The 20,648-nt window shown below is 34.6% G+C and overlaps 1 protein-coding gene across 1 annotated transcript; it reads left to right on the top strand.

The window, feature by feature from the left end:
• The first annotated feature begins 667 nt into the window (after window positions 1–667).
• On the top strand, window positions 668–18,335 carry LOC116721523 (macrophage mannose receptor 1-like). Its single transcript, XM_032565309.1, is given in 34 exon segments — window positions 668–808; window positions 1,372–1,601; window positions 1,603–1,729; window positions 1,939–2,109; window positions 2,460–2,615; window positions 3,549–3,659; window positions 5,166–5,303; window positions 5,412–5,588; window positions 6,252–6,406; window positions 7,283–7,402; window positions 7,527–7,642; window positions 7,841–7,955; window positions 7,957–7,990; window positions 8,100–8,299; window positions 8,434–8,549; window positions 10,745–10,817; window positions 10,931–11,084; window positions 11,340–11,378; window positions 11,775–11,938; window positions 12,025–12,086; window positions 12,811–12,911; window positions 13,038–13,123; window positions 13,125–13,181; window positions 13,873–13,978; window positions 14,076–14,203; window positions 14,581–14,625; window positions 14,732–14,834; window positions 14,934–15,166; window positions 15,324–15,489; window positions 16,044–16,208; window positions 16,313–16,429; window positions 16,628–16,783; window positions 17,643–17,672; window positions 17,789–18,335. Coding segments are annotated over 34 exon segments (4,347 nt in total). The 5' UTR covers window positions 668–675; the 3' UTR covers window positions 18,052–18,335.
• Window positions 18,336–20,648: the final 2,313 nt, after the last annotated feature.

Genomic DNA, 20,648 nt, shown 5'->3' with positions numbered 1-20,648 from the left:
GTGTAAAAACATTTGCTTAAGGCTGCTGGATATTCAAAACTCTGATAAGGTAACTAAAAAGCTAAATCTTTTCACACGTTTTGCATGAACACATAACAGTTGCTAATTATTGAAAACAAAATCTTTAGTTGTAGTTGTTTTGAGTAGCTGGAAAATGGATGCAGTTGCAACATAAGGTTAAGTCGTGTCAACCTAATGCCTCAGTGTTTTTTTTCAAAGTGCATTGTGGTCCAAAATCTCAATCATTCACATTTCTATTAAGAACGTGCTAAATGTTTTCTTATTTATTTGTGTTTACCCAAAGTAATTTTTTTCCTATAGTGAGTGGGGCCAGCTTTTTCCATTTCTGGAGTGTAACATCCTTGCGAGGAAAAAAACATGTTTGTGTACTAAATGTTTTCTGCATGAATTGTGCTTACCCAAAGCAACTTTTTTTGCATAATGAATGGGGCCAGCTTTTTCCATTTCTGGAGCGTAACATCCGTGCGAGGGAAAGGCATGTTTGTGTATGTGTTTTTGTGCATGCTGTCCTTACTTCCTGCTTTTTTTTTTAGCCAGAAGCAAAATGTTGAAATGTGCCAATCTGAAACATGACCGTTTCTCAATGAAAAGAGAAAAAAAGGAGAACATGTCGGTGTGCTATTAAGATTCCCTCCTTTTCATGTTTGTACTCATATGTCCTCTGCTTGCAATGCAGGGATGATGTCTGCTGCTTTGGGACTTAGAAGAATGTCACCTAAAAGGATTGCTCTTGCAGCCCTTGTGCTCCTCATGCTAGCATTGCAGGGATCGACAACATTAACAAATGGTATTGTGTAACCTATGTTGTTCTGTATGTCACTTATTATTATGTCAGATTTTGGTGATGATGTTTCTTGTGCATTTTTATAGATAATTATTGGTGCAGATTTGCTTATAGAATGCATGCCTGAAAATATATTTAATAGCTTCAGATATCCTTTATTATGCTATATTTGCATTATTTTAGCATTTATTTTATATGAAACATGTAACATTTTGACAAATAAGCTTATAAGGTTCTAGTTGTGGCAGTTTTAATTTTATTTAATGAAAAACAATACTTTTATAAAAGAATTTTCAAATAAAGTGAGAAGTGGTATTTATATTTAAGTCACAGAGACATGCAAACAGACAAAAAAACAGACATTAACAAATGCATAACCCCACTTTGTATTTAAACCTTGCACTTGAATGACTTTAAATTTTGCAGTGATACTACAGTGATACTACAATTATATATATATATATATATATATATATATATATATATATATATATATATATATATACAGTATATATATAAACTTTAAGGCATAAAACCTGTTTTATTTTAAATGTTTTTCTTTGCAGATTCCCCATTTATTCTGATGAACAAGGCCACTGGGTTTTGTTTGGCTAAAAGAGGTACTCGCTGCACTGAAATTCGCTGGACAACCGGTAACCGGCTTTTTGTGGTTTCGACCAAGAAATGTCTGGGTGCTCAGGGCAAAAGTGTAGGGAGTGAGGTGAGCCAGTACGACTGCGACGAAAAGAGTGACCTGCAGAAGTGGGTTTGCCAAAACGGAACCCTGCTTAATCTGAAAGAAGCAGCCGTTCTACATTGAAGTCAGAGCAGATGAATCAATCGTTCTGTCCAAAACTGTTGGGCCAAACAACCAACTGACCATTGTGGGGACATCTAGTGGGGCCTGTACAAGAACACACAGAGGTACAAATCATTTGTGTTTGTGACTTTGTGGGTATGTGGAAGTTGTAAACAATGAAACTAATGAACATCAGTGAAATGTTCACTTCTTTTTTTCCATTTCCTCAAAGTGGAAAATTTGTAGTAAAAAATACTTAAAAGACATGAAAATAATTTTATTCCCTTGAAAAACTGGGTGACTTAACATGAAGAACCTTTTATTTCCCCTGTAGAATATTACACAATTGGAGGCAATGCGTTTGGCAAAATCTGCATGTTTCCCTTCATGTACAAAGACCGATGGTATGGAGACTGCACCACATATGACTCCAAAACGAAGCGCAGCTGGTGTGCAACTGAAACCAAATATCAGCATGAACAGCAAGGATACTGCCCAACTTCTTGTAAGTTTGCCAGCTCTTTCTATTGCTAAGCTCTGCTGGAAATGTCTTTATATGGAAAACAATGTCTTGTTAACAAAATATGACAGTTCTGGCTAATTTAGTCTGATTGAAATTACATGAGAGAATTACATCCTAAGCATTTTATCATAATATGCAGAGATCTGGTAATGACCATTTTATGTGGTTTTGATAAAATAAACATCTTAAACATACAGGACACATGCCATCAAGTACTGAAATTGCCGATTACACTTCTAATAAGACAACACTTAAAAGAAATATAGTGTCTGATATATGTTTGAACACAAACAAAGATAATAAAACAGTTGTGTTTTTTTATACCTGCACAGCCACAGAACACTGGAACAGAAACTTTGTTACAGGAGCTTATTACCAGGTGAACATGCAGGCAGCTCTGACCTGGGCTCAGGCTGACACCAGCTGCAAACAGCAGGCTGCGTTTCTGGTTAGCATTGTCGATCCTGTCGAGAAGGCCTTCCTCACAGGTAGGTGCAGTCTGTTGATATTTTAAATAGTTTTACAAATGGTTTTAGTTTTGCAACTTAACTGCTCCCTGTAGCACTTTTTTATTTTACCAAGAAGTGTTTTTTTATATATATATTTTGATAATATAGCATAATAACCATGCTACCTCAATGCTAGTGTTTTTAAAATAGTTGTTATAACTTGAAAAAGAAAAACCTAGGGAGGCAACAATAACTACAATAGAGAAAACTGAAATAATAGGAATAATATTCCGTCTTGATAATGACAATAATTTTGTCAAGAAAAAGTAGCAACAGGAGCATGTCCTTGCGTCAACAGACCTTCCTCCATTTTTAAATATTCTCTGTGTCTTTATGTAATTGTAAGCAAGAAGGGGAAAAGTAACCTGGGAAGATTAAAGCCCATACTGTTTGATCACTGTGCTCTGCAGATCTATGCTCTGTTTAAAAAAACAAGTTTCACAGCGACAAGCAGAAATTTCTCGTGTGTTGTAGTTTCATCCATCATTTATCCATTGTCCTCCAATCCTGGCCTAAATGGTCAATGACCTGTGACTTTTGGGTTAGTCCCTGGGCCAACACATGTACATTAAATGGCTGAATTACTTCCTGCTAATGAGCTCATTATTTGCCTCTGGTGTTTTGAAGCAGAGACTCTTCTTAAAGTTCCAGGACATTAGCCCTTGAGGCCTGGGTCTGAAGACCCCTGGTCTATATTCTCTTGTCCTAGCAAATTATTGTTTAATGATATTATTTCAACATCATCAAAACTCCAACATTAAATGTTAGTTAACTGTGGCTAAATAGTCTACATAGAAAATATTGTAGTGGTGCAGTTTTGCTGTTAAGCAATGAAAAAGAGGAATTAAGTATTCACTTTTCTTTTGTTTTTTTTTTACCCTTTCTGCCATGAAAACATTATGCAACTCTCAGGACTAACAGGAACAGGAAGACACAAGCTTTGGATTGGATTGAGTTTGGGCTCAGAACATGGCTGGCAGTGGACTGATGAAAAGCCCTTCCGTTACATAAACTGGGATGCCGGTAAGTTATGCATCATTGCATCATTGATCATCTCAGAAGTAGAGTTTTCCTGATCAATATGAAACAACTGAGGAGTTGGTGAAAATTTCAGCTGTAACCATTATTTAAAGGGAATGTTTTACTTAAAAACTTAAATTCTTAAATTCAGCCTGTTTTAAGAAATTCAAAGTTTTTGATGCATAAAAATCTAGTAAATTGTAGCCTGAAACAAAAACAACACAGCTTGAATTGTAAAAAACCCCAGATATTTGAAATTTTACTGAGTTAAAGCTTTTCATTGTTTTTTCAAGTGATGTTTAGATGAACTTATCTGATCATTAGTTGCAGGAAGTTATGTTGTGAGAAAAACTTTCGAGAAACATAAAATATTTGAGACTTTAGCTAAAACTTACTACAAACCTTAGAAAGCATTATGGAGACTGTTATTAGATATATTTTTTTAATAAAATAAAAATTTATACTAACAATAATATTTCTCTAAAATTTAAGAAAACCTTTGTTAACACCTTAACACTAATATGTTCATATTATTTAGACTGTGCTATTGTTTCCCTTTGGAATGTTTCTCTTATTAAAAAAGCTGTGATGCCATTTCAGGTTGGATGTTTAATATCCCTTCTTCAGTTGTATTATTTCAAATCACATAAAGATATTATTTGGATCATTTGTCCTAAGATTACATTTAAAATGGTACCCTAGGCTGTTGTAGACAGGACGCATCTTACCATGAGTTTGTTGAAAAAAAAAATTGTTTTAGCTACTCAGGGAGACTTAATGTTCTGGCTGATTTTTGCTACACAACTTCTGTAAAGGCCAACAAATATCTGGTTACTACTCTAAAGTTACATTATTTGTCACTGCAGGCTGTATTAAACCACCTGCTCAGCTGTTATTCTTTAATTTGTTTCACATCTACCAAGAGATGAGTAAAATTTTAGCCTTTTGTGACAGACTATCACTTGAACAATGGCCTTGGAGATGGTGCTCTTCCAGGACCCATTGTTTGATTGAAAACCGATCAGGCTGATCAGTCAAAAAGGGAGATTGATACACTCTTGCTTCAAGGTTGACTCTTGGAGCACAAGTTGTTTATATAATAACATCAGCAAATGTAGTAATGTTCTCTTGTGAAAGTGATGATCTGTAATAACAGGTTAAAATATGCAAAAACAAAAGCTATATGGAATAAAATTGCCACTGTTTCCATATTCTTGGAGGATAGATTGCTGTAAATCAGGTGACTCAATGCAAAAACATAATATTAAACATATGTTTTCAACAGTTCATATTATAAATGAAGCTAGATTGCATGCATAACTAGGGATGAATTGGATGAGAATCTACCTAATTAAATTAAATTCTAATTAAATTTCTGTGAAACTCTGTACTTAACAAACTACTCATTTTTGACTTGCGACATGTTATGGTCGTATATGTGATGGTGCCTTTTTCTTATAATTTCCTTAGTAAAGTGTAAATTTGACTTAAATTACCATATTGTTTCAGGGCACCCACTTCCTAATCCCGGACACAACTGCGCAGTTCTTGACACCTCTGGGCAGTTCTCGTGGCAAAGTTCCACTTGCACAAAGAAACTTGGCTACATCTGCTACAAAGGCGGAATCCCACCAGCTCCGCCACGATGTACTGAAAATTACTTCACACTGAAGAATTTTACATTTGTATTTTCTCTGCATCATTACTTCAAAGAACTTTGTCATTCAGTCTCTGTATGTTTGTTCTTTTCATCAGTTGAAGAAGGATTTTGCTCAAATCACTGGATCCCTTACAATGGACACTGTTTTTACCTTTACCGCACACCAATGTCATGGTCCAATGCTCTGACAGAGTGTCGCAAAGAGGGAAGTGAACTCGTTAACATACGCAACATTGAGGACCAAAGCTTCGTCATCTCTCAGCTTGGATATGGTACAAGACATTCTTATATTTAATCACAATATTGCGTGCTGGTCTTTTGTTTCAGTGCCATCGGAAAACAATTGAAAAAGGCCTTTTCCACACCAACAAGGCAGTATTTGTCCTACATAAAGAAATAGTTCGTCAGACACTGCAGAAGGAGAAGACATGTCATTATCAATATGTGGTAGTGACTTCCTCTTAAAAGAACAAGAAAGAGGCAACATCAACCTCTTTGCTATCCAGAAATTACTTTAAATTTGATTTTTCAAATGATTTTCGGCAGTATGATGGTTAAACTTGGCATTTTCTGTATGTGTTTTCATTTTGAATGGCACAAAATAGCCAAGACTAGAAGATATATAATGGCAAACAAAATGAGTCCATCTGCTTTAGTAAAAATAAAAATAAATTCTCACAGATTTTGCAAATTGTGCCTTCTGCTAAGGTTTAAAACACCTGTGAATCTACCAACCTGTTACTCAAATTACATGTAAGGACATAAGTTTGCCCATTAAGCCATGCTGTTTCCTTCATTTAAAATCTTGTTTCAAACACTCCAATTGATGAAGAGACAACATGCACATTCAAACACGTGCATACTGAGACATAATTATTTCCATGTATACAAATTTTTGTAGATATTTTAAAATATTTCACTCTTAATGTCCATAGGACCCTCTGATGAGCTCTGGATAGGACTGAATGACAGAACCACTGAAGGGTTGTTTGACTGGAGTGACCACACAACCGTCACCTTCACCAGCTGGGAACCTGGAGAACCCACAGTGTCCACTGTTGAAGAAGATTGCGTTCTCATTAAAGGAGAGGTATGGAGCATCTGCATTTGTTTTATACACGTGTGCATGTATTTTACATATACACATATTATATATTAACTCTATTACTATTATTATCTATTATCAGTAAGACTCACTATTGTCACATATTCACATATTTCAGATAATATTCAAATGTTTGTTTCATTTTATTTGTCTACGTTTTTGCAAATCTTAGAAAAAAGAGATCAGAATGCATATCACTATAAGAGGAATTTATAACTACACAAGGGACAAAAATTTTCTTTTACCTCTTAAAATATTGAGGTTATAAATTGGCAACCATATAATTGATGAATTATATGAATTGCAACCTAGTTACCAATTCATATAATGTTTTTCTGACTGGAGTATACTACTTTTTGGTATTCATATGTACTTAGTTTCTGCATATATGTATATTTTTCTTGCTATACAATTGTGATGAATAGTTCAGTTGTTCAAATAAAATCAAATTTATTGATCAAATCTTACATAAACATGAACAAAAGATAATATTTTCAGAATAATTTGTATTTGCGCCTCTTACTTTGCCTCTGATCTCACGTTAGACTGTTTGAAACAGGATCAGAGAACAGAAGCAACAAAACTAACAGCTAAATATGAGCACTGCTGTTATTTTTGTCTACTGTCTTATACTTTCACAATTTTCATTATATGTTTTGGGTTTTTATATTGAATATGCAAAAGCTTTGCCTTGCTAACTGCACCAAAAAGTTGTGATAATTGATCACAACTTTTAGGTTGTGATCAATTATCATGCTTTTTTTGTAGTATTACCAAACACACTTCAAAAAATATATTATATTGTTGTAAATGGTTTTAGTACCATCCACCTTTTAAAACACTTCACTTTACTTTTTGCAGAATGGAAATTGGGCGGACCGTTACTGCGATGAAAAGCACGGATATATTTGTATGAAGCAAAATGCCATTGAAATAACTGGAGATGAAGTGGAGTTACAGTTGGATGTCGGCTGCAAACTTGTTAGTGAATTATGAATCATATGTTTTCAATATCTATCATTTTACATGAGAAAAAAAATACATTACAAGATTACAAGGTTTGGTATAAATGTTTGATTCTAATCAATGACCAAAATCTTTTTAGGGCTGGAGAAGACATGGCTCTTTTTGTTACTTTGTGGGTACTGAGACCAAAACCTTTGAAGAAGCTAAAGAAGACTGCAGGAGCGCAGCTTCCTACTTAGCCGATGTCTCAAATGGGTAAAAATTCTCATAGTGTTTCTGAGGCAGACTGTAGGTATTAAAATTTACCCAACAATATTTAACAATTTGACTTGCAGCAATGGTTCAGAAACATTTTAACATTCAAGCCCAAACCTTAAGACCAGGCAGCGACTTTTACTACTGATAGATGAAGCATAAATACACAGATTTATTAACTTTTATAAATACCTACAGGGTGGATAATGCCTTCCTTGTGAGTCTGGTAGGACTGAGACCGGAGAAACACTTCTGGATCGGTCTCTCTAATCAGAATAACCATGATGTCTTTACCTGGACCAATACAGCAGTTTGTGAGATTTACTCACTGGAATGGTGGAATGCCAGGTATGGATCTCTGTGAAATATCATTGCTCGATTTAAGGCATACAAAGCAGAAAACAAAACAAACACAGACAAAAATAAGACAATCACTCTTATTTCATGAATCATTTAGGTAACCTACAAGGTTGTGTTGCTATGGCGAGTGGGGTTTCGGCTGGACTCTGGGACATACTGCCCTGCACCAACAAGGAGAAATACATCTGCAAATACATGGCAGAGGGGGTAGTTTCAACAATACCGCCCCAAACTCAAACTCCTCCCAAGTGTCCAGATGGTTGGAATCGAGTGGGAACAAGAAATGTTTGCGCGAAGGTAAACAAAAGTAGCTTAGTGAAAGCAATTCACACGAAAAGATTATATTCTCTTAAAATTAATTTGTGAATATTATTATTATTATTATTATTATTTGAACTTTATTTGAGGTAACTTTTTTTTTTGTTTTTAAGTTTTTCACAGGACCACGTTCAGAGGAGAAGACCTGGTTTGAAGCCAGAGATTATTGCAGGGCTATCGGAGGAGACCTGTTAAGCATCCACAGCTCTTCTGAACTATTGGTTGCAAGGTAATTACTGAACACGTTACTTCAAGTGATCGAATGTCCTTTTTTCCCCAGACAGGCCCACTTTTCAGATTCTATTCAAAGCATCCAGGGGGCATTCTTTGATTGATGAAAATGTCAGAGTTTTCATCGTTTTTCAGGGAACCAATAGGCATACCTATTGCCTATTGGCAATAGGTATTGCAATAGGCAATACATATTGCAATACCTATTGCAATACCTGCAATACCTGGTGTGGTGCTTGGAGCAAGACAGTCTTACTTTCATGTGATGTCCTCCCTTTCCCGATCTACTACCTAGTGACTGGTTCTTATCCGTTCATTAAACAAAACATACTGTGGCACTGTGCTATAGCTACAGCGCTGCAGCTGATGTTTCTAAAGTGCAAGTGCAGCTTTATGAATAAACCGGAAAGTAAATGTCCTTTCTTACTGTCCCGGTTGCAACAAATGATTGATGGAGTGCACCATGTCCATAGCTGGGACAAGAGTTTCTGTGTATTAAGAAGGTGGCAACGATCCTGTAGGTCACATGGACATAAAAACTATGAAAAGTTTGTGCAAAGTAAACTAAACGTTTATCTATTAAAATGACTGAGGAGGATGAAGGCTAAAACTAATGACAGGAGCTTACACATTAATTTAATAGGTTTCTTTGTGAGGCTCCTTTTAATTATTTTTATTATTAAATTGTATATATCATATTTTGTGTATTTTTTCTCCAGACTGACTTAAATAGTGTGCTATTATTACATAGCTAAGTGTTCTAAGTTGTAGAGTAATTATCAGGAATGCAAGATATGAAAATTTGGGTGCTGCTGTTATGGCAATCTTGATATTTTCCTACACTTTCAACACTGTGCAAAAGTGATGACCACACTATCTACTTTCATTCTCTACTTCAGTTAAATGTGCCACAATCCTGTTTTTGATTACTATTTCATGTCTGAACAATCACAAACAAGATGGAAATAAACAGTGGTTGTTCATATTGGTGCAGTTCTGCTTATTGGACAGATATCAGAATGTGATTCCAAATGCTGTGGACTTTGAGTTCTCCTTACAACCTTAGATTGTCTTCTATGTGATTAAATCTGTGAATGTATTATGTTAATTATATCACGTAAATAATTAAATGTGTTTTGTGTCTAAAAGTATGTTGGACTTAAAGTTTCACATGATTAGGTATTACAACTACTTGGTGTTTATTTACAGTTATCTCCTGGCTGCCAACTTCTGGTCTTAAAAAGACTAGATGTTAAAAATAACTACAGGCTTATACGTACAGTAACTATTTTGGAACTCCTAAACCCTCCTATATACAATTAATAAAGTGAAATGCAGCTTTATGTCAGTTGGCCCTCTTTGATTTTTTTTTTATTCTATCAATTTTGACGCAAATTAATTAAAGTATTTGTGGGTCCTAAATCTGTGCACACCTGAAATTGTGAGTCTTTCGAGTTTTAAAATGAGACATAGAAACAGATCTCCTAAAATAACACAATACACAAGTAGCACTGCATTTACCCACAGCTAAAAACTGTTTAACACATGTATTTCAGAAATTCTTATGAATATAGCTATACATTCAAAGACAAGAGCTGTCCTGTTCAGTATATTAAATGAGAAAACGTACCCTATGCTAAAAGCAATTATTTTAGAGGGGTTATGCTGTTTCCACCTTATAAACAGGTCAGAGGTGAAACAAAAGGTAGAATTCATTGCCTCTTTTAGCTTAGTCCACTCAGCAGCTTATTTGCATAATAGTGACATAGCCCTGAAACATCTCATTACTAAAGGAGCTCATAATAGACAGATCTGTGAATGATGTAAAAAATAATAATAATAAGCACGTTTTGTACAGCCACAGACCTCCTAGTTTAATAGGTACCCTTTAACAGGAATACATTATATGCTTAAAGGAATTTTTGAATAGAAAATAGAAATTTTTGTGATAAATGTTTCTGTGGAGTTCATAAACCAGTCGTTCTTATAGCAGACAAACCAAGCACCAGCTCAAGGTTGTGGTATCTTTCACAATTGTCTTGGGTGTTATAAGTTTTACCACATGTTTCAGGGGGCGGATAGATTCAAATAATATGCTGGTACTCAGTAATTCACTTTTTTGTAATCTCTAACAACAGCTCTATCTTATACCAAAGTTTAATCTCTGTGACTTGTGTAATTATGTGCCTACAGCAGAGGTGGCAAAGCTTGGATTGGACTTCACTTTGAAAATCCAAACGGTTATGTATGGACTGATGGAAGTGCGGTTAGTAGATTTTAGTTTTCCTTTTTTAAACCAAATATCAATCTGTTCTGTTTTAGCTAACATTTCTAAAATAAAATTAACGAAACACTCCTTACTATATCTTTTTCTTGTAGTTAAACTTCCAGCACTGGCAGGAAGGAGAACCAAGCAACGTAAACAACGATGAAACCTGTACTGAATTTGTGTTGTATAACTGGGATGAGCAAGGCTCCTGGAACGAGCTGAATTGTGAAAGCTACAATGACTGGTTGTGTCAGATTCGAGCAGGTAGAGAGAAAACTATACCTTTTTCTAAAAATATATTTTGATGGTTGTGTGTGTTTTTAGTTCAATTTGTTTATATTACATAATTATATAGAGATAAAAAAAAAATTCCTGACTTGGATCCAGTCTCACTCAATGGCTGATGTCACAATTTACAATGTGACATCAGACAGATATTCAAATGCAAAAAATTAAGAAAATAGCATATTTCCCTAAAAGTACTTACATAACATTTAAACTTGCTTTGTGTTTTTGCAGGAGCAACTCTAAAACCACCTCCCAACAATACAGCACCAGGTAAGACTACATTGACATTGTCCTTAAAATTAAAATGCTGAATCTAGTTTAAATATACTAATTGAACATCTAACTCACCATAATAGCTCTGGGCTGTGATAAAAGAATGCAGATTAATATTTTTTTTTCCATCATAGAAAACTAGCAATTACTTTTAATCCATGATTGGAAGAGGGAAATTAGTATACTTAACATACTGAATATACTTATTGCTGATGTTTAACCCTAAAAAAAACATAACCCTTACAAATTTGTCATCATATAACAAGAAGCTCTTCAATGTTCATTGCTAATAAGCATTGTTACAAAGAAAACACCAACCAAAATGTCTTTTCTTTTTATATGCCAGATTAGTAACTTGAATAGTAATGTCACATCCATTCAAAATCTTTACAGAATTTAACACCACATTAGATGGTTGGCTTATATGGAAAGGGAGACAATATTTCCTGAACAGAATGCCTAAATCTATGGAAGAGGCTCGTGACTTCTGCAAAAGGAGACATGGTGACTTGGTAGTAATCAACAATAAAGAGGAAAACATTTTCATATGGAAACAGGTGGGTAAAGTCATCTTACTCCACAGCACACTTATATGGCATATATGCCTATTCATATACAGCATTTACTTTGCTTTTTTCTACAGATTTCAAGAGGCTATGGGTCATGGTATATAGGCTTATCAGTGGATCTTGATGGGTCATTTTGGTGAGTATTACTAATACATACTCACTATGTATATTACTTAAATAAAAATTGTGCAATTTTATTTTATTTAAAAAAAAATATATTTTTAGGTTCCTTTCTGTTATTTGATTGTGACAGAACCTAATTGATTCAGTTAACCTGACTGTGTAGTCATGGGGGAGAATGCATAAATAAGGGACATATTTTGTCAGCCACTGAGTCTCTTCTATGTCAAAGGAATTTTTAGAGAATATTAAGGTTTTGTTTGAACTGTTCTGTTAAGATGTTAAGATCAGTAAATGTCTGACAACATTAGATTTGCTTTTATATAGTCTTTTGTGTAAAGGTTTCCGAGTGAATAGTCAGAGCATGGCTTAGAGAAATGTGGACTTCTGCCCATTTGAAACAATTCTAAAGTCAAAAATGTCAGTCTTTGATGCGAATGCCAGTTTAGAAACATTTAAATCACTGTTTGCATTAAATAAACTAATTCCTATTATATTTGTCTAAGGATCCCAGAATGGTTAGGTTTACAACTTAACAATGTTCCAGTTCCAAGTTTGAGTTCCTCCAGACTTTGCTCCTTTTTATGATCAGTGACCAGGGAGAGTTACCAATATAAGCTAAAACCTGTTTAATTCTCACCATTCTGTTCCATAGCCATTACATTAATTACAATAATATAGCATAGAAAGCTCTTTTCACATAAATATACATTACTCAAATGGACTGTCTGTGGTACCAGGTGGTTGGATGATACTCCAGTGTCTTATCAAAGATGGGATGAAAATCAGCCGAATTCCAATGCCTTTGATGAGAACTGTGTTACTATGGGTTATCATAAGGGTAAGTAAGGTTATCACAAATGTGCATATTTAAAAAGGTATCAAACACTAACTGAAATGTCTGAAAATATTAACATAGTGCTTCAAAATGAAGATGCTATTGAGTGAATCTATGATGTCCATGCAGGATATTGGCGTACTTCTAACTGCGGAAGAGAGGCTCAGTCCATTTGTGAAAGATCAACCTCACCACCTGTCAACACCACTGCAGCGTCCAACAATATCTCTCAAAGGTGGATGTCCACAAACATGGAAAAAATTTGGTTCAAAGGTAAAAAAAAACAACAACCCAATAAACCAAATCTAAATTAGATTGTGAACCTATGCCAGCAGTCTTCAACAACAATCCATGAATGCCACTGTTCTGCATTCATGGATGCATCCCTCCTCTTAACACACCTGAATCAAGTGAATGATTAATTTACTGGTGTCTCATATATAAAGGATTGCATAGAATTTGTACTAAAAGTGTACGTATGCCCATATGCAGGAATGGCTTACACATTATTAAATCCATGCACACATGACAGAAAGCAATTTTCTGTATCAAATTCTATCTCTGCTAGAGCATCAAGTTTGTGTTTTATAGATCACAACCTTTGAAATGACACCAGACTTGTATATAGTTATTCCAGACCCTCAAAAATGCTTTACAATAAAATCAATCATTTCCATTCACGCAAACTTTCATACGCAAAGGATGGCGAATTACTGGAGCGACAGCTTTTGTCTCCAGTAGGTGAAATGTGGTGTCCATGGGCAAGGACACAACCATGTGAATGGAGCAGGAATCATGTCTAATGATTTTTATGGACAGTGTGGTCCAATTGGCATCTTCATTTTGAAGGGATCCTGGAGCAGTTCAAGCCAGATACCTGGCTTTTATTAAGAATATATTGTGTAGGATTTTAACATCAAGCTTTGTTTTCTTTACATATTTCAAATGTTTTTGTTGCCAACAGTGTTACAAAATAGTAAGTGACCGCAAGGTGACTTGGGAAGGTGCAAGAACACAATGTGTCAATTTTGAAGCCAAATTAGTTTCCATTCCTACAAGACAAGTTCAAGGTTTGCTCTCATATTAAATATTAATATTCACATCTTAAAAAACCTGTTATGTTCAGTCTGAAAAAAAAAACCTAAAATTTGATCTTTGAATTTCCAGCATTCTTGATCACTAAAATGCTTACTGCAACAAATACGGATCTATGGATAGGATTAAACTGTATAAGGCAAGATGGATTTTTCTGGAGTGATGGAAAAACAAGGCAATACACCAACTGGGGTTATTCTGTAAGTATATTCTCAGTTATACTACTGTGTTATGCTTATCAGCAGGGTTAATATGAATTCCTAATTGTCTTATAAATAAATTAGTTTTATTAAACTAATATGCAAACACATTGTTTAAAAACAATGCATATTTTTTGTCAGCTTTTGCTTTACTGTACTGCAATGTGAAAAGAATATGATTCAAAAGCAAATGTTTCCATGCAGCAGGTTGTGTTTTTCCTGACCTCGTGTGGCTAAGAAATTATATTGACTGATAAGGACTAAAGGACTTATTTTTTCCTTGTTTATTCACTCTGATCTGTAAGATATTTAGTATTTAGTTAGGAATAATAAAAGTACATCAGTTCTTATCAATAGCATCTGCCTTTGCCCTTTAGAAAAATCAGAGACGTCCTGGATCATTTTATCAAAGATGGAATGAGGTAATAAATAAAAATAAATCTTACATAAATGTTTTCCATTTTTGCTTATTATGGGTTTGAAGGTAATGATAAGTTTTAACAATATTTTTTTATTACTCATAATCAGGAGGAGTGTGTGCTGATGTCCAGCAGTTCAGCTTTCGGGGTTGGTAAATGGCTGATAAAGTCGTGCAATGACACAAACGGATACATCTGTCATAAAGATATCAGTGAGTTCAAGCTTTTGCTGGTTTGGAAACATTTTGATGCTTATAACCTTCAACAGCTTTTCACTGAAAATAAAATTGCTTTTGCTTTGCTCCCATCAGATCCGACTATTTCAGATAACTCAGATCCAATCAGTCCTACCACTTATGAGAGTCTGGGAAATGACAGCATCAAGGCTGTGACTCAAAATCTAACATGGGCCGAAGCCAAGAAATTGTGTGAAAATGATAAGGCCAACCTGGCTAGCCTACGAACCGAGTGGACAAATGCCTATGTTGAGTTACTGGCTTTGACTCTCAAAACTCCTCTGTGGATTGGACTTAACAAAGATGAGGTAAAGAGCTGCAGAGATCTGAAACCCAGTCATAGGTTGTTTCAAAGTTTAATAATTTGGTTTTAATGTATAATTGTGTTTGCTCATTCATTTTGGGGTTTTCTAACATGCTTAAAAGAAATCCTTTTCTTAATAAGAAATTTGTCCTTGCTTTCAGACTCAAGGTTATTTTAGGTTCATTGATGGCTGGCACTTGAGCTCCACCAACTGGGCCGAATTTGAACCAAGCAGGAATAAACCGTGTGTGTATGTCGATGTGGATGGAAAATGGCGGACAGCTTTCTGCAACCAGACTATGAACAGCGTCTGCATGATGTCAACAGGTGTGACTATTATGGCAGGATTCAGAACAAAATGATATAAAATTCAATCAGCCACTCAACTCATCAAAATCCAAATGCGCCACATCATTGGGTTGCTTTTGTTTGCTCAGCATAAATTTATATGCACTTGTGATTCAGAGCAAATTGCAGGTATAATATCAAGTTTTAATGAATCTCTGTTTATTCAGCTGACTATATTGTACTGTAATTATATATTATTTTGTATTTTAACAATTTAGGCTGGTTTCAGTTAAATGTGGAGATGGCTTTGGCTGTTTGGTACTGAATAATCTATTTTAAATGTGTAAGAGAAAATCCACCAAGACTTTAAGGTTGTACAGTTGTGCATCTTATAACAAAATAATAAAATGGAAAGAATTAAAGAATCTCCCTAAAACACATGTATTTACAAAGATCAGTCTTAGCATATAGGTGTTGCTATCTTCCAGGTTGTAGAAAGTAGCAAACAAACAAACACGCACAACTGCATGTGAAAGTAAGGATAGTTTAAATTCGTTTTTTATGTCCATCACAATCGATGATTTCTTTTCTAGATGTTGCACCTACAGAGTCCACTGTATTTCCTGGACGCTGCCCTGAAGACACCAGTGTGGAGTACCAGGATAGTTACACCTGGTTGCCATATAAAGGCAACTGCTATCTGTTTGTCACAGATGAAATTGAATGGGCAGATGCAGCTAGCAGTTGTGTAAGACATGGTAAGATCAGTTTGTTTAAAATTATGTGGTCAGTTAATATAAGTAAAAAAAATATCCAGTAGATGCTGAGAAGTTGTCACAACCAAATTATTTTTGATGTTAAGGTGGTGTCCTGACAAGTATTGAAGATCCCTTGGAGCAAGCATTTCTTAAAAGCAACATAGAAGTATTTCAAGACAGCCACACCTCTTTTTGGATTGGTATATTTAAGACACACAAAGGTAAGAAGTTTTTTAGCCTGCTAATTTTTATATAAAGTGTTTTATTAAATTGTATTTGCAAATCACTGAGAATGTACAACTTACTGCAACACCTTTAAGCCTCTTGGGCTTTCAGCTGAGCCAACTGAAACATAAAATATTATAATCACTTCCTTAATTTTAAAAGTGTTGTCAGCATTTTGTTTTTTTTGTCATTAGGGTCGTGGGCATGGCTTGATAAAACTGTCCTCGACTATATCAACTGGGGTGAAGATGAACCTGATTCTGATTTTGGAGCCATAACAACTAAAGATGGGACATGGAGTTCAGGGCGCAGATGGCACGACAGAGCGTATATCTGTAAAACACCCAAAGGTAAGCTGCTTTATGATAAAAAACACATGATCTCATAACACGATCAGGCCACTTTAGAAATCCCATAAAGAAGAAAAGTTTAAAACTCTTTCAAGACTGATTGGAAGATTTGTTTGAAAAAAAAAAAAAAAAAGCAAAACAATGAATATGTAAACAATAAAAATATCACAGTGCAAAAACCTGAAACCTTTTCAAGAAGTTTAAAAATTCAGCTTATCTTTACATATCCAACCAAAAAAAAAACACTTGTTTGCTTTGGTGTTTTGACTTTTGTTTTTCAAATGTTAAGCACAGCGATGGAGGGTTAATGATTCGGCCTAATTCTGCTGCCACACAACCTTGACCAATTAAATTCACTGAGTCGACCTTAAAATGATCTTATTGCATAAGTATTCTGTAGTAAAAGATACTACGGAATACTGTAGTACTACAGAATACAATACTACAGAATACTTTATGTATGGCAAAAGTCATACATAAAAGAATGGCAGTAATTGCTGCAAAACTGAATTAAGAAGTTACCGAACCATGAAGTGGGATTAGTTTCGTACACGCAGTTCTTCCGCTTTGACTAGATCTTTGGTTGATACATACTGCCAGTGGAATCTGTTTATTGCTGTGTACACTTGACGATAAACTTCATTATCTGGTTTTTGTTAGACTGTATCTTGATGTATGGACACAAAACTTCAAAAAGGTTGCATATATTATTTTGTTTTTTGATTCCATGAAGAACATTCATTGATAAACTCTGTAAACTCCAGTGAAGCTGCTCTAAATTACACACTTTACAAGATGTAGACTACAGCTGAACTTAAGAAAAGAGATTAATTATTTCACCCTTTTTTTTCCTGAACAGTTATGATGACAGATACAGATACAAAACCCCGTAAGTTGAACCTCTTACTGATTTGTGCAATTTTTGATTACTTGTATTTTCTTCCAATATTACAGTCATATGGCACTGAGTAAAAACTTATCCCTGTCTACTTTTTGCATGTACAGAGCCTCATGCAGGAGACGATCCACGCAGTCGTGTCCACACAAGTTTGGTGGTTGTGATGCTTATTGCCATCATCTCGACAATGATTGTTGTCGCTTTCTGGCTCTACAAGAGATCTCCTCGTCCCTTCCCCACCTTTGAGAATCCATTGTACTTCAATGGCGAAAAATCTCAGCCTGATGTGGTCGACACCAATAAATTGATCGAGAATGCTGAAGTCTCCGAAGTCTCCCCAGAAAATCCAGAGCCCATTTTCATTCTGTGATTTAGGAGTTTGCACAAGTTGAAGTTGTACAAACTAGTCTGAGATTAATTTTACTGTAAACACAACTATGCTTCAGTATTTTGTTTTTAATGCAAACAATAAATATTCAGTAATTTAACAATAACTGTATTTGTTCTTTCTCTACCCATGGCAGAATGTATATATAGTGGCTACATGTGAAGCTCATTTTCTAGATGCTGTTTATTGCTTTTACTGTTTGAATGTAAAATGGAGGACACAGCCTGTCAATGTTAAAAGAAGACATTAAACCGTTCACCATAATATACTGTTCATTTTTTATTACATTTCCATATCTGTTTAGGATTGAGTAATGTCAGCACTGTAATTATTGATTTCTTTGAATGAATTCTGCATAATGATAAAGAAAACAATAAAGAAAGCAGGGAGAATGTTTCTTTCCACTGTAATCATGTTAGAGGAAGTCACAAAAACTTTCCCTTGGCACATTTATATATGGCAGCTCTTAATTTAGTACAACACATTTTCATCAGTAAAGAAGACATTTCCTGTCAAATTCTGTCGAAAGAAATCAAATTTAGACTAAATTTAGTGGCACTGCTTATATGTTAAAAATTTAAAATGCATATCTTTAAAGTACATTAAGTGTATTTGTAATAAATTGATCCTATATATATATATACTGTATATATACGTATATATACAGTACAGACCAAAAGTTTGGACACACCTTTTAATTCAATGAGTTTCCTTTATTTTCATGACTATTGACATTGTAGATTCACACTGAAGGCATCAAAACTATGAATAACACGTGGAAATATGCACTAAACAAAAAAGTGTAAAACAACTGAAAATAGCCCTTATATTCTAGTTTCTTCAAAGTAGCAACCTTTAGCTGTGATTACTGCTTTGCACACACTCTGCATTTTCTTGATGAGCTTCAAGAGGTAGTCACCTGAAATGGTTTTCACTTCATAGGTGTGCCCTGTCAGGTTAATAAGTGGGATTTCTTGCCTTATAAATAGTCATGAAAATAAAGAAAACCCATTGAATTAGAAAGGTGAGTCCAAACTTTTGGTCTGTACTCAGTTCAGACCAAAAGTTTGGACACACCTTCTCATTGAATTCAATGAGAAAATGTGTCCAAACATTTGGTCTGTACTGTATATATATATATATATATATATATGTACATATATATATATATATTCTGTATATATACTGTATATATATATATATTCATGATGACTGTACTCCGAGGTAGCGGAGTAGTGCTTAGTGCCAATATAAAGCAAGAATGTCTGTATAAGAACACAAGAACTACTACAGGCAAATGACACAAACCGAAGGAAGGTTTCTGAATTTTGGTTTGAAATACGATCCCTTATTATTAAAAGATAACACCGCATATTTGCTCCCCTGGATGTTTACAGTCAGTTTATTCCTCCGCTGAAAATAAATGTACTTGAAAGTGTAACACAGTTTTGCCTTTTTATTTAATTTTCCAAAAGCTACATTCAATGGCAGACAGTAGTCTCACAGTATAAATATCGAAATAGACCAATCACATGGAACCAATTCAAGGCATTAACAGAAAAGATTTGCTGAAGTTAAGGTCGAATATCAGAATGGGGAAGTAGACAGTAAGATAAGTAGGAAATAAAGTGGCATGTAATTCACAATGTTAGTTTGTGGATTAGGTTTAAAAGCAACGTCTGAACTGCTTGTTGTTCAGATTGTACTTTGTTAGCATGTGTTTGTGTTGTGAAACAAGACCAGACTTCAACTTAAGCCAGAATTACTTATATCCATGGCAAATTTAGGTTTTCTTGTATGGAGGGTTGAAACGGACATAATTTAAAAAATCAAAAGAAACAGAAACAGAGTTTTTTATTTCCATGTATTCATTTTACATTTTTGCGTCATTTGCTACAGATGTGCATTAATGTTCACTTGATCCTGAGCCTTTTTTGTGGTGTTAAATATGTGTGACAACATAAATTGAAGTGAATAAATTGATGGTTAATGTGCTTGGATGATCTAGCAATGTTAGCCCGTGTAGTATTTTTCCATGTTTATCATCCATATCTTTTTGACATTTTTAATATGTAATTTTAAATAACTTAGCAAATTCAAGTAGAAAAAGAGAGATTATTTGTGGGGTTTTTTTTTTGTGCTTTATGATTTTACCTGTGAAAGGTGCAATTTTCCTTATTAGGTAAGAGCACACTTAATGAAGAGCTCTTCCACTCTTAAACTTTGCTATGGCCTTGAGAAATAATGGTCATTAATACATTGTAATGGGCAATGCACACATTTACTTAAATGGAAGATTGTGGAAAAATCAGCTTTGGTCCTTGCAGAGACTTGTGAATCTTTGTCAATGTTAAGTTCCTAAACAACAAAAGTTGTTAGAAAGTTCAATGTGACTAAAAACTTATTTCCAAACATTGTAGAACACTATTCCTGTGAAATATAATGTTTTTCTCTTTAATAAAAGTTAGATTTTTGAATGTTTAGCAGTGTGAACTTAATGAAATGTTTTCCAGAGAAGTAAGAAAAGAAAATCACAGTCAGCATTATGAAGACTTCCCTTTTTGCAATTATTTCCCAAT

Source organism: Xiphophorus hellerii, chromosome 6 (genome assembly GCF_003331165.1).
Source record: "Xiphophorus hellerii strain 12219 chromosome 6, Xiphophorus_hellerii-4.1, whole genome shotgun sequence".
NCBI classification, from domain to species: domain Eukaryota; kingdom Metazoa; phylum Chordata; class Actinopteri; order Cyprinodontiformes; family Poeciliidae; genus Xiphophorus; species Xiphophorus hellerii.
The sequence above is the reverse complement of the archived record's forward strand: the minus strand, read 5'-3'. Positions and strand labels throughout refer to the sequence as shown.